General features: G+C 38.8%; 1 protein-coding gene across 3 annotated transcripts in view; it reads right to left on the reverse strand.

The window, feature by feature from the left end:
• The window catches only part of itpr2 (inositol 1,4,5-trisphosphate receptor, type 2), a 121,515-nt gene that overhangs the window by 52,876 nt on the left and 42,181 nt on the right, over positions 1-26,458 (reverse strand). For all 3 annotated transcript variants that reach the window (XM_061969928.1, XM_061969927.1, XM_061969926.1), the window contains exons 34-37: positions 24,782-24,896; positions 24,429-24,610; positions 21,780-21,922; positions 14,657-14,765 (exon numbers count right to left, since the gene is read on the reverse strand). In XM_061969928.1, the coding sequence (XP_061825912.1) occupies positions 14,657-14,765; positions 21,780-21,922; positions 24,429-24,610; positions 24,782-24,896 (549 nt within the window). The remainder of the gene's footprint in view (positions 1-14,656; positions 14,766-21,779; positions 21,923-24,428; positions 24,611-24,781; positions 24,897-26,458) is intronic.

The raw sequence follows: 26,458 nt of genomic DNA on the forward strand, positions 1-26,458 counted from the left end.
TACTATTAATGGCCATGTTGCATGTGATTTACTAAGACTGTGTGAACAATTGTAAAGTGGTGCATACCGCCTTATTTAAATGAGGATTTTACATGTACTATACGGGGCATCACCACGGAGACACACTCATTTTCTGCACATTCATGTTATCATCCTCCTACCTGTGGCGTTTTGCTATGTTTTCAAACATGCAGGAGACATCTACCACTTTTTATGGGCATTTTAGAAGCAGTTGTGCAGTGCATCTACATTGACATGATTTTTTTTTTTTTAACCGCTGAAGGTGCATGGGAGAGAGGATGCACTTACTCCTTTCCATACGCATAAATGCATATTTCAAGAATTTTTTTTTTCATATGAGAAATATTTTAATGTTTAATGTTTTAATGAGCATTGTCATCTGTCCATCGTGTGTCTGTGCTGCACGAGCACTGATCCTACAGCCGTGTGTGGAACTGTTAGTTTACACAACTACTAAATAAAACACAAAATAGTGCTGGCAAAACGGTGAGCAGTGTTGATAAATCACATTGCTTGTGATAAATAATTATATTTGCATTTTCTTTCCCAGTAATGTGGGCATTTTGATTAACAGCGTATATTTTGCATATTAATGAAAACAAGGACACAAAATGGATTGCACACCTGCTGACTGAAGAGACGCAATCCACTTGACACACATTTAGTTAATCAGCTTTGTGTGTGCTATCAAGTTTGCACATGTTTTAGTACACGCACCCACAAACATTGATTAGATCAGAAGTTGGATCTATGTGTCCAAGTCCAACCTGGAGAAGAAGATTGCACTTTGTCAGGCCTCTACCTTCACACCTGTACAACTTGGGTGTACCACCTGAAGACTAAGTTAACCACAATAAGGTGGCAATCTCTCAGGAGGAAAAATTAAAAATAAAAGTAAAATAAAGTATCCTTCATCCACATTTAATCAACTATCACAACATTTATCTTACTGCGATGGCCTAATTTTTAATTTAATCCGTAAGACTTTACACACAGTCAATATTTACACAACTGAAAAGGTACATTAGTCTTATGCATAATACAAAACTAGTTTATCATCAGATCAGCTGAATCATGCCTCAGAGTTTTTGCATTCTCCACTTATTTGCACAGAAAAAACTTAACAGTACTGCCTACACTCTAGACATAGTAATGTTTTTTTTAAGTTATGTTTTACTGTACAAACTACCAAGGGAGTCAACAGTTCCCCTTGTTCCTTTAAATTCTATTTCTTACATTGTGTTCTCTGACCAATAAGCATGTAGACACTTGAAGCGTGAGTAAGTTCAAATTGTATAATAACGGACAGACAGCAAAGAATGTAGAAAATTACAGTATGGGGAAGTTCACATTGATGCAAATAACGGTAGCCTACATATTTGAACACAACTGATAGCTCTTTTCGACAGAACACCTGAAGCAGCAAATACACACAGCTTTAATATATAGTTAGTACAAAAATAAAACGTGTTCACATATTGTGATGTAGAAGACGACACATGTTAAATCCACACCTTTTTGTTGTGGCGCTGCCGGTGAGACATTTGATTTAAAACTTCCTCATCACAGAAGGAAAAGCATCTGATTGGCCCACCTTCGTCGCTAACTCCCACCTTCTGTCATATTGTACGCTATTAAAGAACTGTGATTGGATATATTCTGAATTTATTCCACCAATCTACATGATGTAATTACATTTGATTGGATTTCGTTTGACAACCTTTAGTCTCATTTTTAATTCGTCAACACTGGTTTACTGAGAACTGAGAGGAGAGGTGTGTGTGTGCGTGTGTGTGTGTGTGTGTGTGTGTGTGTGTGTGTGTGTGTGTGTGTGTGTGTGTGCGTGTGTGTGTGTGTGTGTCTGCGGACTCAGAGAGCCTCTGACACAGCGGAGGGACAGAAAATGGGGAAGATGATGTCATACGAGTGTTGTAGCATGTCCCTTTTTCAACGGATTTCAACGATACTGCGGATAATTTTGTCCATTTGTCATAAATACATTTTGTGGGTATATTAAAATATACTTTTTAAACTTCAAACATTTTGATTTGAGGGGGAAATACATTTATTTGTGGGGGATCTTGGACTTATGCTTAGACAAACTTTAATGATCCACAAGGGAATTTGTTCAACACAGTAGCTCAGTTACAATGATGGAAATCTGTGAGATGATTTGATTCATGTCGCGATACAATGGTCACGATGCGAATAAAAAATTATTTATTTATGAAATAGAATGATGCGAGGAGATTCGATTTAGCGTATGAACAATTTTAATAAGATTTGATTCAGTGTAAGAACACTTTGATTCTATGGTTTGAATGGACACATTCTTTTTTTACACCACAAAAGAACAAAATCATTCCTTCTTGTACATGTTACAGGATAAATAGAGCTCAGACTTGATCTGTTCAAGCTAAGTCTTTGAGCATGAACTGATGAAAACTACTTGGATGAGTCAACTCGAAGACAACTGGTCAGTTGAATGCCATGAGAATAAAATACCTAATGAATGTATGCCCATAGGGACATTCATCTTCAAATATAACAATGCACATTGTAAAAATGTTTTTTTACTGCCACAATTTTCTAAAATCATCAAAAAAATATTCAGTAACAGACTGGACAAATTCACAAATAAAAGCAGAACACTTGCAGACAATTAATACGGTTACAGAGCTAATATTTCTTTATTGATGGCATTAATAGAAATAACCGCGGAAATTACCAATGCAATAGATGGAAAACAGTGTGTAGCAGCAGTATTTATGGATTTAACAAAAGCATTTGACACAATCAATCACAACATCTTAATTTATAAATTAGAACAGTATGGCATCAGAGGGCAAACCCTGAACTGGATTTGAAGCTACTTAAACAGGAAGCAATATGTGAAGCTACGTAAATACACCTCGATGCCTCTAAAAATAACTTGTGGAGTACCCCAAGGATCAATACTGGAACTAAAATTGTTTAATTTATATATAAACGATATTTGTAAAGTTACTAGGAACCTTTTGTATTATTCGCAATAACGCCTTAACTATACATTTCAATAATGGCACACATTTTTTTATCAGGCGATTAACGCTTCCTTTTTGACATTTGTGCCATGCCATAGGAGCGGGGGAACTTGGCTGCAGTTCACTTGCTCTTGTATTCAGATTACGCTTAAGGTGCAGTGATAACACAACATTTAGATTGTTACCGTGACTGCTTTAGTAAGTAATATGACATAAAAGCTCAACAGAAATAAAAATACGGTCGGCAGGATGTCGAAAGGAGACTTTTTTTTATCGCAAATAGTCGATCCGACATGAGAAACATGTCAAGACACTTTCTCAAAACAATCACACACTTTTCCGGCACTACACTATGCATCCGGTTTAACAACATTTAGAGTTTCTCCTTAAAATACGGGCTCAATATTAACCGCCACACCTAACAAAATAAAGTAATATAATGTATTGTAGCGGTCAGGAGAAAACAAAGTCTGACTTTCTTTTTAGCTTTTATTGCCAGCTTTATGATAACGGGCCCAATTCCAACAAGTTTTCCCTCCGTGCACACACGTCTGCCTCCGTGCTTCACTCCTAGACACACAACACTTGCTCAATCTCTGCCGACACGGTGTGTTCACAGACCATCGGAAAAATGGCCATCATAACACACCAACATACACATGAACACCAGCAGGTAGTTACAGTATGAATGGCTCCATATAGTGTATTATTTGCGAACTATTTACTAATGATGCACTGAAAATTTGTCCAGAAAAAGACATACTTAAATCACCGGAACAGTGCTCCCAAAACCAATATTGTGATGACGTAAGCTATACCCACAGGTTTGTCTGGAACGGAGACAGCGTGTCCGCGCTGTGGACGTACTTTAATATATTCGAGGTATACCCGCGGACAGCAATCTTCACAATTTAAGATCACACTAGTGCTTTTTAATGAGGGAAAGGCTGCCAGCGACGCAAAGCAAGTGTGACGTCAGGCTCGCTTTTCGTCACGACATGACGCGACAGAATCTTAACCAGTGTCTCTAAACACGCGTACAGTCTCCAATAACACCAGAAATAGATGCTAGATTTGTTGCCAGTCTTTTTTATTAAAGAACGAGTGACTAAAAGGATTGGACAAATCTCTAAAAAAAATTCTCAGCAAAGTACACTGTACAATAAGCAGCAACAATTTAAAAATAGAACAACAATTAATTATGTAAGACAAATGTACCGTATATGGTAATACTATACTCAACAGATCTGTCTGCGATTAATCGCGATTAATTTTGAGTTAACTATTAACAAAATGCGATTATCGCAATTAAATATTTTAATCGTTTGACAGCCCTAGTAAATATGACACATTGTTATAAATGTGCCTGTTACTACATTACATATATACTTACATTATGTATATAAAACATTAATGGAGGTGTTTGGATGTTTTTTTATTGGCTTTATGGGCAGAATAGCGTGGCTCCCATAAGCTACGTTGTAAGCGGACTTTTGATCGAATTTAATGCATAAAGAAATACATTTGTTTTTTTTGTTTTTTGTTTTTTGTTGTTTTTTTTTTGTTTTTTTTTTTGTGTCCTGTCCAGCTTCTCAGGCAAATCATATAGTTGATGTAGATGCCCATATCGGCTGTTCAGATTTACTTTACAAAAGAGAAGTGTAGGATACTTCTCTTGTTGCCTTATTTGTATTTTACTTTATTAAATGTATTTATATTATCATTTAGTGCAGCCGGGCCGGAGCAGGAGGGGATAGAAAGAGAAAAAAAAGAAGACAGAGGGGGAAATTGTGGGGACAAGAGGGGGATTAGACAGAGAGACAAAAACAACAACAGCAAACAACAACAACAACAACAATAGAGCAACATCAGCAAATATGACATGTACAAATATGATGGTAAAAGTAATAGCAAATAAGCAGTTAGCGAAAAATTAAAAATAATACAGAAATGACAATGAGCATTATTACACTACAAATGGATCAATACAAATACCAATAGAAATAGTGCTATTGATAATGAACAATACCAATAATTTACCTTTATTATCAACAATACAGTTGTTTAAATGCAACAATACATATACGTAATGATAACTTGAGATACGAAAGAATGCAGAAAAATGGAGGGGGAGAAAGAGAAGCAACCTACATTAACCTTGTAGATTGTTATAGTCACAATAGGTTAAGCTTTGTCAGTGTGCCATGTGTTACACCCAGTTTACCCTAGGGCAACAACGTTAATATATGTTTGATGAAACGTGATTATGTGCATGAGTGTAAGTATGCATATGTACTTGTATATGTACAGAATGTGTATATGTGTTTGTACAATGAATGTATATGTACAGAATGTGTATATGTGTTTGTACAGTGAATGTATATGTACAGTATGTGTATGTGTATGTTTGTATGTTGAATGTGCGTGTGGATGTACGAACATTAGGTAGGTAAATATGTACTGTATTTGTGTATGTATGTGGGAGCGTAGGTACCTATGTATGTATGTGAGCATATGTGAATTTGCATGTACAATACATTCGACTCCCAGAGTGCGTGGGAGCCAGAGCACGGCCCAATCACCCCCGAGAGCCCAACCCACAAACAGGAGGCGTGGTGCCCAGGGAACCAGGGACCACCGCCCCCACGCAGCCAAGCCGGCCAGCGACAGGAACCCCAGAGCCCGACCCACCGTACCGCCCACAAGGGCCAGCAGCAGGCCGCAGACAGACGCACCCGGCAGAGGACAGGGCACGAGAAAAGCAGGGGACAGCCAGACCCCAAGCCAGCGAGAGACCACACCCCACATGGGCAGAAAGGCGAGACGCCCCGCCCGAGGGACCCAGAGACTCCCCGCAACCGGACGGGAAGACCGCCCCCGCCCCACCGGCAACCGGGCCCCCACGAGCCCACCCCCCACCCCCGGAGAGCGCGGCGAGGCCAGCCCCCGGCCACCCCACCCAAACCGGCCGCCGCAGGACCACCCAGGCACAGGGCCACGGGAACCACCCACCCCACCCGCAGGGACCCCAACGATGGAGATGGAACAACCAGCAACCGCCCCGCCGAGCCCCCCCCCTGAGGGAGGGGAAAAATTAAAAAATAATATTAATAAAATATATAAAAATAAAAAAAATAGATAAATAAATAAATTAATTAATTAATTAAAAAAAAGAATTAAAAAAAGATCACAGACATGCTGACAAACAAGGTCACTACCCCAGCAACTGGCCGACTCGCAGCACCTCGGAATAAAAAAAGAAATACATTTGTTGTCATGTCTTTCATGATTATTGTGACATTAGGCAAAATTCCCTCTCCCCTCCCCCCAAAAAAGTGCAGTTCCCCTTTAAGAAAAAGAAGTAATCATTCATCCACTCTTTTTGTCTCTGTGGGTGGAAGCACGTGCATGCACTCACAAAATTTTATCTTGCACATATATTGGCTGCCCAAGTCTATAAGCCACAGATGTACACATTGAACAGGTCAATTCTAAGCAACCACAACTCTATTTAGCTAGTTGTAAAGTGAACAATGGTAATCAAAGAGAGAAGAAGGGTGTTTGTATTGCAGTTGGAACAAATCGGTGCATTACAACGATCAGCCTTAACGATCCGCATCGCTGTCAGTTCGAAGATTTTGTTGAAGTAGCACCTTACACAAGCGCAAGTTTGCAATGCACATCGTAGCTATGCAGGGCTCTCGACACAAGAGCATTATTCAGGTTTCACCAACTGAAGTTGAAACTGAAACCAGTGAAATACAACAAAATGTGTATCTGGAGAGCAGCAAACTGTAAAAGGGTACTCAAGGGTCAGAATGCATGCATGTTGGCAGGTCTGTTTGGCACTGATGTTATAAAGTTCCGTAAAGTCCCAAAGATTGACTGGTAGATCGCAATCTGGTCTACTGCATGGTCATGTATGTTATTTTATTTGCCAGCATTATATACATCTATGGTCCAAAGTATATTTTTGTTTCAACTGAAAAGACTGAATGTAAAAGCATACCACAACAAGACTTTCTTTGCTCACGTGCTTAGAGTAAAAGTGGCTTCATTCAAATGCATTACGGTATTGGAAGTACAAAATGAGCTGTGTCAAAACTAATAATAACCCAAAGATGATGAGATAATGGAGGCATTTCTTACAACACGTCTCCTGCACCGTCACGCAAACAACACGTGCCTCTTGTCACCATGGAAACCGGAACATAATACATCCCAGCAGACACCTGACTGATGGATCAAGGACGACCTTTCTCCAGCCACTGAGATTTTGACGGGGACTTTTATTGTCAGCATTTTTGGCCTTTAATTAAAGAGTCCTGTTCAGGTGTGGAGGATCACCGAGTTTAAGCCTACGGACTTCTACTTTCGGTTTTGGCTCAGATGACTTGAATTCAGATAAAGGTCAAGGCATGTCATGTGTGCAGAAGCTCATCCAGCCCTCTCCCCACCTGCCCATCACGTTCTGTGTAGATGAATTTAAGCCATGTTTCACTACTGCATGTCAGCGAGCATATACGCATCCGTGCATGTGTGATGTGCTTAGCATCGAGAGGGTGGTAATCTGTAAATCTGCTTTGCCTTGGGCAGGTGGTGTTAAACTTGGCAAGTGAGAAAAAAAGAGGGGGAGGAACAAGAACAAACCGTGTGACTGACATGGAGTGTGAAAGGAAAAAAAGAAAGAATAGAAAATTGTGTGAGTGGCTAAAATAAATATTTTTTTAACCCTCAGTAAAGAAAAAGGTCTTGTCAGGACAATCTACAGAGTAACAATACACTAAATAGCACTTTAATGCAAATTAAGGAGACATTTTGAAAGATTATTGTCCCTAATTGAAGAAAAAAAGAGGGATATTATACGGTATGCTAACCATATAAACAAAGCACATAAAGTGAGGAAATGTGTGTTTGGTTGATTATGTCCTTGTCGTAACAATGCTTCTTGGCAATAAATCATATACTGTTGGAAAGCCTTATTTAATACCATTAAACAGGTTCACGTTTATAAGGAACATGCATTTATGGTGTGATATGTGAGATGTGCCAAAGAAAAAAATATCATATTTTGTATGCAAATGCCAAACATCTTATATTACTGTTTCTATTAAAAGGGAACTCCACTTTTTTTTTTCTTTTTTTTTTTAAATGTTGCCTATCTCTCACAATCATTTTGAGACTTGAGAGATAAGAAAACAGATATATTTTTTTTAATGCATTGTAATTTGTAAGTAAATATAAATAATAAAAGCCCGCTTACAATGGAGTAAAAGGGAGGTCCTCTATTACGCCCAAAAAGCCCTCAAATTACCATTCCAAAAGCGCCAAAATACTCTATTTATACTTTGTGACTTGTATATTAACCAAGTATTAGTGATATTAATATTATAAGCGCTAACGCAGACAAACTATTTATAGCGGCGCTGTGATCAGAGAGAGCTAACTAGCTTGTGTGGCTATGTTGACATCATCAGCTGGTGAGCTGCTTTCTAGCGCGAGTAGGTTTATTCTAGATCATTAATAATACTCTAGATCATTAATAATACTCTTTCACCTTAATAGTAGAAGAATCATAATTCAACAAGTTGGTCAACTTTGGCATCCAATTTAGACCTGAAAATGGCAAGAAAGACAAAAAGATGCTTGGTTCTACCTCCCTTTTTTCTTTGTGAGGATTATGAGTAATTCCCAATGACAGCAGACTTTGTACAGTAAGTGATGTTTTTTGTTTATGTTTGTGGGCTCTCATGAAGTCTGCAGTGAGTAGTAATCAGTGTTGTTGAAGTAAAAAATGGACGCCATGATGCGTTTGAAATTAATGCACTGCTATATGTTTAAAATGAGCAAAATACCTAAATACTACATACATGTTATTATGAATGTGCCTGTTACTACGTTACATATAAACGCGTGTATATAAAACCTTGATGGAGGTGTTTGGATGTTTTTTTAAGCGCTTTATAGACAAACTAGATCTACTCCCATAGGCTCCATTGTAAGCGGGCTTTTCATCACATTTATTTACTATTTAGAATGCATGAAAAAAAGACAAACGTATGTGTGCTTGTCTTACATAAGGATTGTGAACGATAGGCAACATTCCCCAAAAAGTGCAATTCCCCATTAAGTCTTGTTCTGGACTTTTAGGAATGTTATGTTCAGCGATGAGTACAGATTCTGCCTATAGCAGTTGGATTAAAGGGTCAAAGTGTGGCAAAGATGCTGAAAATGCTATGATGTACGCCATGTTTTGGTGGAGGCAGTGCGATGGTGTGGAGTGCCATCTCCCTCACTTGTAAAATGAGGCTTGTCATCATTGAAGCAATCTCAATGCAGAGAACCAATGAGATGAGATTTCGCAAACACTATCAATCCCATATCTCCACAGTCTGGGACTGAACTCCGTCCTACAAGATGACAACTCTCGCCCTCCACAGAGCGGGGTTTGTCAGAGACCACCTCCATAATTTAGGAATGAAGAAGATATGAGAATGAAATGACCTGACAGCGATCTTTACCTAAACCCTATTAAACACTTGTGGGATCAGCTTGAATGTGCTGTTCAGGCCAGAGTGACCAACCACACCACGTTTGCGGACTTGTGCCAAATGTTGGTTGACTTGAAAAATCTATTATACATCTATAGTATGTTTTGCTTATTCAAACTTCAATCATCCAAAACACCAAACAAAAGTCAATTGCAAATTATGATGTTTGGTATTAGCAAAGAAGACATGGCAAACTTTTCATGGACGCAACCCACATATTCAGCTTTGCTGCTCGTACCATAAATGCATGTTCCTTACAAACGTGGCTCCGCTTAAAAGAGTAATAAACAGGATTTCCAACGGTATCAGATGTATTGCCAAGAAGCCATGCTACAACAAAGACATCATTGATCAAACACAATTGTTTGTGCTAAAGAGACAAGCGGTAGAAAAATGGATGGATGGATGGATGGATGTTTAAATTTCTGACACTCTATATCAAAACAATACCATCTTTAATTGGAAATATTGCAAAAAAGGAATGTAGTTTAAAATAAACTATTAGTAATTATACTTGGTTGTACTATGAAACAGCATAATTATGCAATGCATTTATGCTCAACATGTTTTAATTCAATATTGTGTGCCCACTCTCAAGCCATTTGGAAACATTTAGAAAGTTAGCCACATGTTTCTTCCACAGAGACTCATGTAGAGGTTTGCCTGCTGACTCAATAGTGTTGAAACATAATCTAGACACAACAGAGAGAGAGACAGATAAAATAATCCAGGTGTGCTCCCAGAAAGTGATAAATTGAGACAAAGCCAAAAGGAAGTAAGGGAGGAAGAGCACGAGCAGACAGAGGAGAGACACGAAGGAGGGAGGGGAGGGTGTGAGTGAGAACACGATGGTCCACGTGACGTTGGCTCAGCCACTGCAGGCTGTTACGTAAATACAACCCCTGCCCTCTCTCCTCACGGACTGAGCAGAGAACGCTTCTCTCCAATCCCTCACTCTTCCGCTCACATGTCTCCTCACATGGCTCGGTCGCTCTCTCTCTCTCTCCCTACTAACTCATCGCACCCCAGGGGAGCCACCAGAGTCTAATGCTAATGCTGTCAGTCCGTCTCCCTCTCTGTTTTTGTCTCTTTCTTTCTCATTATTTCCATCAACTTATTTTGCTCCCTCCTCCCTTCTTCTGTGCTGCTGTGAGGCTATAGCTCCACGCTCAGGGCTGCAAGGAAATGACACAGAGGCCATGGAGACATGCTTGAGCACACACACCTACACAAACAGACATTTGCACTGTCTAGCTTTTCAAACACACTGTGCAACTTTTAAAATGTGACTTTCTACTACTTAAGTATCTACTTTAAATCTGGCCAAGTGTAATACAAAATGACTGCATCAGCAGCTATGTATACACAGTAAGGGAAATAATTATTGGATCCCCTGCTGATTTTTTTTGTTTCTACAGACATAAACAGTACATATTTTTTATGAATGAGAAAAACATTAAATAAAAGGTTACAAAATTAATTTGTATTTGATTGAGCAAAATAAGTATATTAATAAGGTTTTCCCTTTTTTCTGACTTGTAAATGTTGTTACAATGTTGGATACTCGTATTAAACAATGCTAAAACATTTGAATGTGAGCTGGCATGCAGTTTTGGATGCCTCTGATCATCTTTTTTTTTTAACAGTTGGCCATTTGTGACATTACAGATTGTCCAACGTACTTATGTGGGCATCCTCGTACATGCTGTCAGCAAAAACCCTCCATAGTAAACACAGTAGAGTGTCCGCCCTGAGACTGGAAGGTCATGAGTTCAAACCCCGGCCGAGTCATACCAAAGACTTTAAAAATGGGACCCGTTGCCTCCCTGCTTGGCACTCAGCATCAAGGTTTGGAATTGGGGGTTAACTCAAATTATTTCCGTGCTGCTCACTGCTCCCAGGGGGTGAAAATGGGGATGGGTCGAATGCAGAGGACACATTTCACCACACCTAGTGTGTGTGTGTGTGTGTGTGTGTGTGTGACGATCGTTGGGACTTCAACTTTGTTATTGCGCTTGTTCGGTACAAGGGTACTAACAAAATACTTTGGTACAAACTAATTAAAAATGTACCATATTGCCTTTAAACCATAACAGTACTTTTTCCCCTATGCAAATGCCGCCGACGTGCGACATGTAGTGATGTAAACGAGTGGTCCCCAACCTTTTTTCCACCAGGGACCAGTTTAATGTATGCATTATTTTCACGGACCGGCCTTCCACGTGTAGCAGGAAAAAACAGCCAAAAAATTAGCATGAAAAATCAACTCACCATAATGCTGAAGTAGTGGGCGCCCTGGGCGTGTTTCTTTGCGTAGAGATGGTCCCCGACACATTGATGGCATATACTATATACTTGTGTTTCTTAACTATAAGGCATTTTTGGGCTGCGAGCGCCCCTTGGAATGTAATATATAAATATATTGTTATATAAATAAATGTATTGTTTATTTGAATAGTACTTCTTCTTTTAATCAGCCTGACCTGAGCCTAAGGTTCATTTGTTAAATTAATAATAATATTTGTGATTGAAACATGCTTTTATATCAATTGACAAGGTAGAAATCTGTAAGTAGGTTAGATATAATTTTTAAATATGATCAAACTCAAGAGTACGATTACTCATTACTGATGTTAATATTGGAGTGGTTTATTTAACGTAATTACTGTAACTTAATTGTGTAGACTATCAAACAATTTCAAGTTGTTTTTTCATCTGTAACTTAAAATAATCTTTACATATTTGGCAAACTAAATTCCAACATTTAGAGTGGACTATATGTCAATAAACAGTGTAGATTATGTTACATTGTAGTAATAAAATAAGCATCAAAAATGGCAACAAGCAAAACAATGTCATATAAGAAAAAATATAGATTTGTTTTTATATATTTACTAACATTTTTTTAGCCTTTATAAAGAAAATGTATCCAACATTGCTGATTATGCAAATCATTTTATGACGTCATATTGACAACACCCTACCTAAGCCCCCACCACCACACGCCTAGCCACGCCCCAACATCAACAATTATATTGGCAATCTCTGGGAAACACTGCTATCTGTCTATGAGGGCCAGAATTCTTGCTGGACTAGTAGTTATCCATACTCAATTTCACTCAAATACTTTAAAGGGGAAGTGCACCTTTTAAAATAATTTTGCCTATCGTTCACAATCATTGTAAAAGACAAGACAAATGCATTTCCAAAAAAAAAAAAAAAAAGCAATCCAACTCGTAAATAAATGTACTGTATATAAAAGGTACACTTATAATGGAGTCAATGGAAGGTCCTCTATTCCGGCCATAAATTTCTAAAAAAACATCCAAAAAGCATCAACAATCCACCATTTACATTTTGTGACTTGAATATTACCAAGTATTAGTGATATTGTTATTATAAGCGCTAACGCAGACAAACTATTTTTAGCGGCACCGTGATCAGAGGGTGCCAACAACTTGTGCTGCTGTATTAATATCAGCGGCTGGTGCTCACCAGCTGCTTTCACCCCTAGCAGCTCGCGTAAATTTATTCAAGATCATAAATAATGCCTCTCACTTGGATAGTAGAATGATGAAGACATAATCTGACGGGACATGATGGTCAACTATAGGATCCAATTTAGACCCAGATTTGGCGAGAAAGACACAAAATGACACTTGGTCAGCACTTGGTTTCACCTCCCCCCTGCCCTTTTTTTCTTCGCGAGGATTAGGAGTCATTCTTCACCTAAATGGGAATATATCAACATCCTAGCAGTTGGCATCCTAATGACAGCAGACATTGTACAGTAAGTGATGTTTTATTATGCTTGTTGGCTCTCATGAAGTCTGCCATGAGTAATAACCAGTGATGTTGTTATCAAAAAAGCGAACGTGATGTGTTTTTGAAATTAGTGGGTTGCCGAATGCTTAAAATGATCAAAATATGCAAATATGACATATTAAGAATGTGTCTGTTACTACATTACATCACATATATAAAACCTTAATGGAGGTGTTTGGATGTTTTCTAAGGGCTTTAAAATGCAGGATAGAGCGACTCCCATTGGCTCCATTTTAAGCAGACTTTAGATTATATTTGTTTACTATTTACAATGCATTAAAAAAGAAAAACATATGTGTTCTTGTCTTATATAAGTATTGTGAATGATAGGCAATTTTTTTTTTAAAGTGCAGTTCCCCTGTTTTTTTTGTTGATATTCTGTCTATCGGTTAAAATAAACCTATCATAAAAAGTTTGGACTCTGTCTTGGTATCATATAATAATTTCAACCAGTGTATGTAAGTTACAAGATGATTCGATTAATATAGGATATTTTCTTGAAAATGACACCTATTTAAAACTAAAAAATATAAAGAATAAGAAATAACTTTCATGCTGACCACATTTCGTGGATGTCATATTTTTGTTCACATGTTTATTTATGTTTTTATATTAAAAACTAAATTAATATATCACTTTTATTTTGTTTGCTACTGCCGATTTGTATTTTTATATTTTATTACACTAATGGCAATTACTAAAAGTGACGATAGTCTGTTTTCTTTTATCGCTTGCATTACACAGCATAATAAACCCAACCAACGAAGGCGAACCCAAGCTCAGAAGGCACCCAGACTTCCCGACATCTAGGGTCATCCTCCTGAAGGTGACAACCAAACTGAAGTTGGTGCTAATGCCTTCACTTTCCACCCAATGCTCATCACTTCCCTCAATCACCTCTTGTTATTCATTCCCTGAAATTTCTGGTAAAGAAGAAAGAAGGGTACTATTTTCACCCTCTGCAGTATTGATTTGTTTGTCCAGAGCTCGCCCCTCATTCTCCACCACCTTCCCTTATTTCCTCCCCCTAGTCTCCCTTTCAGTCTGTGTCCTCAAATGACTCGTTTCCTTATATAACTCAGAAAGGTCCAGCGCATACAAATGAAGTAGATTCTTGGCTCTCAGAGACATGAGAGAAAATGAGGGTTGCCGGTATCAATGCTAAACCCATAAGAAACCTTGCAATATTTTCACCTCATTCCCAAGGGTTTTGTGTCTGTGTTTGTGACTACTAACCGACTCTTGAAACCATTCCTTCTTGTCCAGCATCTCTCGGAGTGTCTGCAGAATTTTGATGCAAAGCTTTTCCTCTTTGTCCATAAGCTTTTTAGTGTGTTTGATCAACCTGTCAAAGGGATCAGAAGGTCTTGCATCAGTTCTCAATATGTGCCTTTTATTGTGTCCAGAAGCAAGAAAAATTACATATCATACAATTAGTGGACTCAATATCCAATATGTCAGAATAAAAAAAACAAAAGTAATTTCTAGTACCAACCCACCTAATAGTAGGGATGGGCCGATTGACTGGCCACCAATATTTATCTTTTTTTTTTTTTTTATTAAGAAAAAGTACATAACCGTCGTTGCTGATTAATGCCTTTCAATGCCAATCACAAACACAGATTCCCTCTGGCTAATCTTGAATTTATTTTTTGACAATCGTGTATCTCCATATAGTGTGAAGCTGCTTCCTTAAGTTAATAATAATCACCTTCAATATGGCAAATTAACTGCATTTCTTAATATCTTAAGAATCGTTATCAAATGACAATTTGATTGATTGATTGAAACTTTTATTAGTAGATTGTACAGTGAAGTACATATTCCGTACAATTGACCACTAAATGGTAACACCCGAATAAGTTTTTCAACTTGTTTAAGTCGGGGTCCACTTAAATTGATTCATGATACAGATATATACTATTTTCCTAATACAGTCATTACACAAGATAATCATCACAGTATATAAATTGAATTATTTACATTATTTACAATCCGGGGTGTGGGATATGGAGGGGGGGGGGGGGTCTGACTTGGTACATATGTACAGCAAGTATTGGACACAGAGAGAGAGATCAGAAATTATAAGAAAAAGTGACTACATTTGATTGTTTACATTTGATTATTTACAATCCGAGGAGGTATGATGAGGAAGGGAGGGTGTTAGTTTAGGGTTGAAGTTGCCTGGAGGTGTTCTTTTAGTGCGGTTTTGAAGGAGGATAGAGATTCCCTTTTTTTTGCACCTGTTGGGAGTGCATTCCACATTGATGTGGCATAGAAAGAGAATATCACTGGAGGACCAGGCTAATCATGTTACACACCAAGAACAAGCCAAGGGCAGAAATGCTATCCAGCCGCTAAGCTAACTAGAAACAACAGAAGTAGTAAGTAGTAAGTTTAAGAAGTGTAGAGGGAAACGTGTTACAGCAAAAAGTAAGCAGTTATTAACATGTAGATTAAATAGAGTCTAGAGAGGGGATACTATAAAAACAATTGTTGGTGTGTCAACATTGTCACAGTCAGCATGCAACATGTAAGCGGAGGGCGGATTGATCCATAAAGTGGTGGTGTTTCAGGTGATAGAGTGGTAGGCCCCCATCCTGATGGTTGCAGGTTCAATCCTCAGTCCCCCTGTGACCATGTCGAACTATCCTTTAGCAAGATACTAAATCCCAAGTTGCTCATGACGCCGCGTCATCTGTAGGTGAATGTGGTAATAGTGGCAAAGCGCTTTGAGCACTTTGAAGGTAGAAAAGTGCTATATAAGTATAATCTATTTACCATTTGGTGTTGACACCAAGGGTAGGATAAGTTCATGATCGATACTAGAGTGATAATATTGATATTCTTATTTTCTTAAAATAATGTTATGTTATTTACACATTCACATTTACACTCTGTGACAAAAGTTGAACATCTCGCTAACTAGCTCATCATGTCAGTGGAGAGGAGACCCACACGCCTAACAGACTGCAAATGAAATGTGCATGTGCAAAGCTGCCACTGTTTCCGCCTTGGTTTAAAGAGTGAGATGTAAATATTTCTTCACTGTCATGTCAAGCTAAAATCACTGCAACGTCCCAATTACATCCTTCATGTTAATGAGCAAGTCATTAGATATGGTTCTGTAGTGAATATCAACCTTCCATTCTTTTGATCAAATTTGATACAAATTCGAACATTTATCAATGCAGAACAAAAATGATTAAAAAACAACTAAGAATTAAAAGAAGAAAGGTAACCTGCAATTTTTTTTAAACTCACTTTCGTATCTTTCGTACAGCGTCCATTGCCATAAATTATGCAAATGAGGCAATGACGCCATCAAGCGACTTTTAGGACTATAGACCAATAGCTACTTTCCTTGCTGAGGAGTTGTTAACACTCGCGCCAAAACAAGTGTGAATTTAACATGTTCTATCGCCATCATAATATCTGAACAACCTTGGAAAGTGAAGAAGACATTTTATTTTTGACGCTATAGGTTTTATGATGCTATCAGCAGGCGAGCAATCAATGGGGACATCGACACAACTAAGTTAAAGCTGCGTTTATTTGCTGCTTCATGTGTTCTGTCAAAATGAGCGGTTTCGACGAAAAGAGCTATCAGTTGCGATTCCTGTTTAAATGGTGATGAAAACTAATATGTAGGCTGCCACTATTTGCATCAATGTGGACTTCCTCACGCTGCAATTGACTACATGCTTACTGGTCAGAGAACACATAATGACATTAATAGAAGTTAAAATAACAGGGGAACTGATGACTCCTGGTTAGTTAGTTGGTACAGTAAAACACAACTTGAAAAAAATATTACTATGTCTAGAGTGTAGGCAGCGCTGTTAAGATTCTTTGTCACAGACAACGAGTGGAGAATGCAGAAATTTTGAGGCATGATGCAGAAGATATACTAGTTTAAGAATATATTTTTGTTTTATTCATAAGAGTAATGTATTTTTCAGTTTTGTAAATATTGACTATTGTTTGTGAAGTCTTAAAAATTAAATTCAGTTTACTAATTAATGTTGTGACTCCCCAAATGCAGCTGGGATAGGCTACAGTCAACGTCACGACCCAGAGAGGGACAAGCGGTAGATTATGGACGGATGGTTGGATGGATGGTTGAGAAAATGTGGATGAAGGATACTTTATTTAAATCTTCATTTAAATGAGGCGGTCCGCGCCCGTTTCAATTGTACACACCGACTTAGTAAATCACACGCAACACGTCCATTATCAGTACACACTATTTTATATATTGCTCACGCGGTTTAGCGCGTTATATTTGGATCTTAATTCAAAATCAATGACGAAGGCAATGTTATTACTTTATTAGCACAGAAAAATAGTGCTGGAGCATGATGGAGCCAAAAAGGTGTTATAGATTATAGATGTGTGCTACTGGTTCAATACATCACACACACACACACACACACACACACACACACACACACACACACACACACACACACACACACACACACACACACACACACACACACACACACACACACACACACACACACACACACACACACACACACACACACACACACACACACACACACACACACACACACACACACACACACACACACACACACACACACACACACACACACACACACACACACACGCGCGCGCGCGATTACATGAATGTGCAGGAAAAATGATGAAATATCTACATAGCAAGCAAAATCCTCATTTAAATAAGTCGATCTGCACCACTTTTCAATTGCACACGCAGTGTTAGTGGATCACACACACACAACACGTCTACTCATAGTACGAGTTATTTTTTTCGTTTTGGATCTTAAGGAATCAGGCCCTGTTAATATAGGTTTTAAAGGCCTACTGAAACCCACTACTACCGACCACGCAGTCCGATTTATATATTAATGATGAAAATCTTAACATTGCAACACATGCCAATACGGCCGGGTTAGATTACTAAAGTGCAATTTTAAATTTCGCGCGCAATATGCTGCTGAAAACGTCTCGGTATGATGACGCCTGCGCGTGACGTCACGGATTGTAGAGGACATTTTGGGACAGCATGGTGGCCAGCTATTAAGTCATCTGTTTTCATCGCAAAATTCCACAGTATTCTGGACATCTGTGTTGGTGAATCTTTTGCAATTTGTTCAATGAACAATGGAGACAGCAAAGAAGAAAGCTGTAGGTGGGAAGCGGTGTATTGCGGCAGGTGTTGTGCCGGATAACGCACCCCCGCCGTAGAATGCACCCCCTGACTGTTGTGCCGGATAACACAGCCGGTGTTTCATTGTTTACATTCCCGGAAGATGAGAGTCAAGCTTTACCATTGGCCTGTGGAGAACTGGGACAACAGAGACTCTTACCAGGAGGACTTTGAGTTGGATGCGCAGACGCGGTACCGTGAGTACGCATGCAGCTGCGGCTTCCAAACATTTGATCGCTTGCCCGTACGTGCGTCCCGCTATGTGCATGTCACGTACGTAACTTTGGGGACTTTGGGGAAATATATGTGCTGTATGAACTTTGGGGAGGTGAATGGTACTTTGGGCTGTGGGATGAGTGTGTTGTGCAGGTGTTTGAGTTGTATTGGCGGGTTATATGGACAAGAGGGGGAAGGTGTTTGTTATGCGGGATTAATTTGTGGCATATTAAATATAAGCCTGGTTGTGTTGTGGCTAATAGATATGTCTTATGTTTATTTACTGTTTTAGTCATTCCCAGTTGAATATCAGGTCCCACCCGCCTCTCACAGCATCTGAATCGCTCCCACTGCCCTCTAGTCCTTCACTCTCACTTTCTTCATCCACAAATCTTTCATCCTCGCTCAAATTAATGGGGAAATCGTCGCTTTCTTGGTCCGAATCGCTCTCGCTGCTGGTAGCCATGATTGTAAACAATGTGCAGATGTGAGAAGCTCCACAACCTGTGACGTCACGTGCATATCATCTGCTACTTCCGGTACAGGCAAGGCTTTTTTTATCAGCGACCAAAAGTTGCAAACTTTATCGTCGATGTTCTCTACTAAATCCTTTCAGCAAAAATATGGCAATATCGCGAAATGATCAAGTATGACTCATAGAATGGACCTGCTATCCTCATTTAAATAAGAAAATCGCATTTCAGTAGGCCTTTAAATGAAAGGTTCTAGTCAAGAGGAAACCCCAAGCACTTGTATTTTGAAACCTGCTCTAAAGGTTTTCATTTTGATGCTACAAAATGGAATGTTATATAAATGGTTGATTTATATAGGCTAGTAAGGTAAAGTTTTGTACCTGACAAGTTTCGGCTACCTTGCTTCTGCAGCCTTCATCAGAGGTATCACGTGATGTTAGCATGACGTCGTCTGTGAAACTTGTCAGGTACAAAACTTTACCTTACTATCCTATATAAATCAACCATTTATATATACACATCAGTATGCTAAATGAACCTCTTCAACATAAAATGGAATATTGTCTGGTATCACCCTAGAATAAGAGAAAACCATTAGCTTGCTTTTATATGTATGTAAAAAAAAAATTTAAGATCAAATAAGCGAGGCGCAGTGGTTAGCGCTCGTGCTTCACAGTTCGATTCCCGTTCTCGGGGTATTTGTACGTGGAGTTCGCATGTTCTCCCCCGTGACTGCGTGGGTTCCGGCTTCCTCCCACCTCCAAAGACATGTACCTGGGGATAGGCTGTTTGCCAACACTAAACTGGCCCTAGTGTGTGAATGTGAGTGTGAATGTTGTCTGTCTATATGTGTTGGCTGAGGTGAGGTGGCGACTTGTCCCGGGTGTATTGCACCCGCAGAGTGCAGCTGGGATAAGCTCCAGCACCCTCGCGACCCCGAGAGGGATAAGCCGTAGAAGATGAATGAATTGATGAATAAGCGAGCCTGGATGACATCAAAATCAGCTTGTAAAAGCTCAAAAGCCTGAGTGATCGAGTTTGAACAACAATAAATAATGGTGTCGTCTGCATAAAAATTATACATTTAATTTAAAAAAATGTTGTAAAGATTATTTAAGTAAATAGAAAATAAAATGGGCCGCAGCACTGAGGCTTTCTGAAATCTCTTTACGATTGTCCAAAAATTAAGAGATGAGGGACTACAATCATAAATTAGTATTGAGAAAAGTCCATCAGTAAACAAAAATGTTTTTCCCAAGGCCCCCCTTATGTACCACTAGAATGACTAATAGTATGGTTATTTGACTAATGTTGTCAACTTGGAAAAAACAACATAATGGACTAAATCCTATAATTGTCGGATGAAAAAATATACCCATTGATAAAATGAATTTATATGTAACTGTAGTAGTTGTGAGTTGAATATGTTATACGTGGCAGTATTAAATTACCTCTCGAGACCAGTGATTCTCAACTGCTGGGTCACAGACCTGTTTTCAGTGGGTTTTGGTCAAAATCATACAACATACGGAAATATTGTAACAACCCGATGTCAGTGAATGCACTTTTTGTTCTTGTCTGTGCTATTTGCTTGCTACGCCGCCATGGAGGTGCGTGCAGTGAGTTTGAACGTGGCAGAGAAATAGCGGAGTGCCATGAGCAGGAGAGGGAAACCGCTGCAAATAGCCATAAAGAGAGACAGAAACTTACCTCTGCAGCTCACATGTCTTGCGCTTAAAGAATTCCGCCCACTATGAGGACTACGAGGTATGAAAGGAAATCGGTCAGGGAAGTGTTTTATGCCTAATTTTAACTATTTAGGCTAAAAAATGGTGTACAAAAAATGGCCCTGAGGTACAAATCAGTAAAAAGTCAAATGTCTATATTTGTAATCTTTTTGAATTGCACATTTTGTTTTACCTGAAGAGTTGAATCAGAGTGAGTGATCTCGCTTGATTTTCTTGAAAATGTTTTACCTCTCATCCAAGTACAAGTCCAGTTTCTCTGATTCAACTCCTCAGAACTAACATATAGTGAAAACCTTTACAAACACCTTTTCTTAAAACTATTTTGGAATGTATTGTTCATTAAATGAAATAAATTTGTGTTGAAAGTTTTCTGTAACTTGGGTCGCTGCTTGTCATTAAGGCATGATGGTGGGTCCAGCAGCCAAAAGCAGTTGACACCACTGCACTTAGTGATGGTTAAAATACACCTCAGTGAGGAGTGTATGGCACACTCACTGACTGTATGGACACTGCACTAAAACTGTGGAACCATCTGTTGGATTAAAAAAGTCACTACATTTGACATGCAAATAAAATTAAGCGTTAGCAAATATTTATACAGTGAATATATATATATATATATATATATATATATATATATATATATACACATACACATACATACATACATACATATACACACACGCATGTATTGCTACACATTGGTTTGGTTAGCAACTTACTTTGACATGAAAGCTCCACTCTCACAGCGTAGGCGAGCGGCCTCTGGAAACAGCAGCTCAGGGCTGTGGAGGACATCTACCAGCACCAAAAACTCTGCCTGAACTTTCGGATTGAATTGCTCCTCAAGATGGGACACAACTCCCTGTCCACACACAGAAACACAAATTATTACATTGATTTTGATCGGTTGTAGTGATCCTTAATTGAATACTTTATTTCGGGGTTCCCAATAAGTGTGAGAGGACTTACACGCCCTGTGTGTTTTAACACTCTTGTTTGCCAATGTAAGAGAATTTGCAAGTTGGTGCCGCGGTTTTCATACACCTCGGTTTTGGGCCAAAAGCCTCACCAAAACGACGTCTTGGTTTTCAGATACTGTCCCTATTTTAGTATGATTAATTACACTTTAGTAAGTCAGTCTTTGTGCTTTTTTTTATTAAGTACAGCTGCAAGATAACCAACGATAGAGCCAAATAAAGTTGTATACACTATTAGTCCAATCAAAGTCAAAGCGAGCCTTAGAGTTTGTGTATTTGGAGGGTCATTAAATGCTCTTAAAGTTGATTAACACACCAAATTGTAGTCATCTAGAGGCGTGTTTTAATGAAATTATACAATGGATGTCTGGCAACTTTTTTGCATCTTAAAGCCAAGAAAACAAAGATGTTGATTATCAGTCCTGTCAGACAAGCACTTGTCTACCAATACCACCTTAAATTTGAACAATTAAACAAAGCAACATTTGACTTGCAACTGGCATTATTTGACCCAACTCTCTCGTTTCAGCTGCACATTAAGATTGTTACCAAAACAGCCTTCTTTTATCTCCGTAATATCGCTAAAATCCGTCCCATTTTGTCCATCGGTGACGCAAAGATCATTACACATGCGTTTGTTACGTCTCCTCTCATTTACAGTTATTAACGTTATATTTTCGGGTCTCCCCATGTCCAGAGGGCAATTAATACAAAAATGTACCTGCTAGACTTTTGACGAGGACAAGAAAGTTTGATCATATTACGCCTATACTGGCCCACCTGCACTGGCTCTCGGTGCACTTCAGGTACGATTTTAAAGTTTTGGTCCTTACATACAAAATACTGAACAGTCAAGCACAATCTTATCTTGCTGATTTTACGTATGTTCCATACCGAAATCTATGTTCCAAGAACGCCAACTTATTAATGATTCCCAGAGTCCAAAAAAAAGTCTGGAGGCTCCAGAGCGTTTTTTTATTCAGGCTCCAGTACTCTGGAATACCCTACCGGCAATAGTTACAGATGCATCCTCAGTAGAAGCATTGAAGTCTCGCCCTCAAACTCATTTATATACTATAGTTTATGGATAGATCTCTTTTAGTGCAATTGACCTGCCACTTAAATTTTCTGCTCTGTGTCCCCTCTCCTGCATGGAGAGGACACCAGATGGTCACGGATCATTTCTGAAGAGGCACCAGTCTGGAAGAGACACTAGCTGTTCCAAGTCGTGAACCTGGGTGGACCACTCTTTTATGCACAGCTGGTGACTTCTCTGCGTTGCCGACTTGTCTACATGGAAGAAGATCCTCCTACGACCATCTGTTGGCTTCCCGATGGTCTCTATTCTCACATGATCTATTAATGTAACAATTCAATAATTGTACCCACTCTGCATCCATTGCAGCCGGTCACCCTGAAGGGGGGTCTCCACATCTGCGGTCCCTTCCCAAGGTTTCTTCATTTTTCCCAGTTCGGGCTTTTGAAGTTTTTCCTTGCCCGGATGTGGGTTCAGATCAGGGGAGGTCATGGTTCATGAAGCACTGATTAAGGGCTATATAAATACATTTTGATTGATTGCTGAAGAGGGACAACTAGGTAGTTTGCCAGAACAGGTAATACTGCACGTACACTTGTAAAACTGCAGTTTCACAGTGTCACATGTTGTGCCGTAAAGCTATTACGCTCGTGTGTGTGTGTGTGTAATTGCATCAGTTCATATTGTATTAACAAAGTTGTGTGACCACAGAAATTTGTGTCCATTTTTTTTAACACAAATAGAGTGCTAGAACTTGAAGAAAGAAAGAGAACATAACATAATTCAAGAAATAAGTTGTGATGAAGGTGATGTTTAATGTTAATCTATAATATTCATTGTCATGTATATACATTTTTTTTCAGTTTCAGTTTATTTCAAACATGCATACGATACATTGTATTGTATGTATCGTTTTTGTGCAGAAGTTTCTGCACACAAAACTATAATTATGCTCTATATAAAGTGTTTTGTGTTAATACTTTTCAGTGTCTAGAATGGATTAATCGAGTTTACATTGTTTCTAATGCGAAAAATTGTTAGTTTTCATAAATTGATTGGGTTTTGGAACAGATAATATTGAAAACCCAAGTACCACTATACAGAGAGGTCAGATAAAAATGGTTGAATAACTGTGCATTGTCACATGAGATGCTACTGTATTAGGTGTGAGATGGTTCTGCATGGAAAAGGTTGAGAACCATTGTTTTAGAAGAAGCTGAAGTTCAAATGCCACACACAATGACAATTTAACCCCCTAGCATTTTCGCCCTAATTTTCTAAAATTCTACCTTTAGGCCATTTTATTTATAGTTTCATTCTGCAGCTTTTTGTTTCTTGATGTAGTAGATTAATACCTGCAACTTCTCAATTATGGTCTTGTAGTCAGGGCCACCCAGGTTCTCCTTGCGGGGTCGGGTGCGTGCAGAGATCCTCCAATCTTTCGCTGCCCGCTGAACCATGTTGCTATGGGCCCTTAGCGATAGGGTGTTGACCTGACTATCCAGGTCAACTGGGATAGCTATTGCCCGTGCTTTGGCTGAGGAGATACATGGAGAATTCTCAGAGTAAGTAACTAAGTTTGGATGAACGGTCAGTGTAAATGAGTCACAAAAGAAAAATTATGTTAAAAGAAAACACATTTAAAAAATGTTGCAGTTCTTTTTGTGCCGTTGTACTTTTTTATTATCAATAGAGTAGCATTACTTACCAACATCAGCAAGTGTTTTGATGCAGTTCTCAATATTTGCCTTCTGAGTCAACCATGTGCAGGTGTAGAGCCTGAAAGTTGACTGGAGCAGCTTAATGAAGATAGATTGGTTTGTCTGTGGCAAGGTGAAGACATGGACACTCTTGAGAATCAAGTAATTGTACAAATGTCTACAGAAACATCTCATGCAACTATTTTAAACAAACGTGTCAGCAATTACTTTGTGATGGGAATGGTTATGCATCTACTATAATTAGAACCCATAGACAAATGAAAGGGGTCAAATCGTGATTTTTTTTATTTTAAACACTTATGGTTTACATGCCATGAAATAGTGATTCTTTGGTCAAAGTTTGGCATAGATTATGTTTTGTAGATGGTTTTCAAACTGCTTTCTGACTGTATCTTCAGGATGAGCAGTTTTGTGGGCGGTCCTATTTATATGGCTCCACTTTGACAGCATCTTTTCCCTGCCATCGTTGTAGTTTTTAGCGCTTCCCTAGCAAGCCTACTGACAGACTAACCATACGCTATTTTGTATTAAAAATGGCAATAGCAGAGAATGTGTGTGTAATTGAGCCAGTCTGCCTAACAAGATGATAAAAAAAAATAAGGAGCCTATTAACTACAAGTTCGCACTACAATGGTGGACACACGCAAAGCTCTTCGGGTAAACTACCACAGATGGATAATCCTCAGACAACATAAATAGGAAAAATGGAAACAGTGCATTTGGAAAGTATTCACAGTGCTTCACTTTTTTCGCATTTTGTCATGTTGCAGCCTTATTCCAAAATGGAATTTATTATTTATTTATAATTATAATATATTAATTTTTGTCATCAAAATTCTACACAAAATACCCCATAAAGACAATGTGAAAAAGTATATTTTTAGTTAAAAAAACAAAAGTATTTACATAATTTGGCATGAAGCTCAAAAGTGAGCTTAGTGTCATCCTGTTTCAACTGATCGTCCTTAAGAGGTGACCACAGCCTAATTAATACCTGTGGTAAATTCAGTTAGTTGGAAATGATTTGGAAAGGCACAGACCTGTCTATATATAAAAGGTTTCACACTTGACAGTGCATTGCAAAGCACAAACCAAGAATGAAGTTAAATAAATTGTCTGTAGACCTCCAAAACAGGATGGTCTCAAGGCACAAATCTATTGAAGGGTACAGAAAAATATCTGATGCCTTGAAGAAAAAAATGAGTACAATGGCTTCCATCTATAAATGGAAGAAGTTCGGAACCACCAGGATTCTTCCTAGAGCTTGCCGGCCGTCTATACCGAGTGATCGGGGGAGAAGTGTCCTAGTCAGGGAGATGACCATAAACCCGATGGTCACTCTGTCAGACCTACAGCATTTCTCTGTGGAGAGAGGAAAACCTTAGAGAAGAACGACCATCTCTGCAGCAACCCACCAATCAGGGCTGCATGGTAGAGTAGCCAGACGGAAGCCAATCTTTAGTAACATTTTGCCAAAAGACTCCTAGATCATGAGAAACAAAATTCTCTGGTCTGATGAGACAAAGATTGAACTCTTTGGCATGAGTGCCAGTTGTCATGTTTGAAAGAAACCAGGCACCCCTCGTCACTAGGCCAATACTATGCCTACAGTGAAGCATGATGGCAGCATCAAGCTGTGGGGATATTCTGTAGCGACAGGAACT

This window comes from Nerophis lumbriciformis, linkage group LG10 (assembly GCF_033978685.3).
Source record: "Nerophis lumbriciformis linkage group LG10, RoL_Nlum_v2.1, whole genome shotgun sequence".
Lineage (NCBI taxonomy): Eukaryota > Metazoa > Chordata > Actinopteri > Syngnathiformes > Syngnathidae > Nerophis > Nerophis lumbriciformis.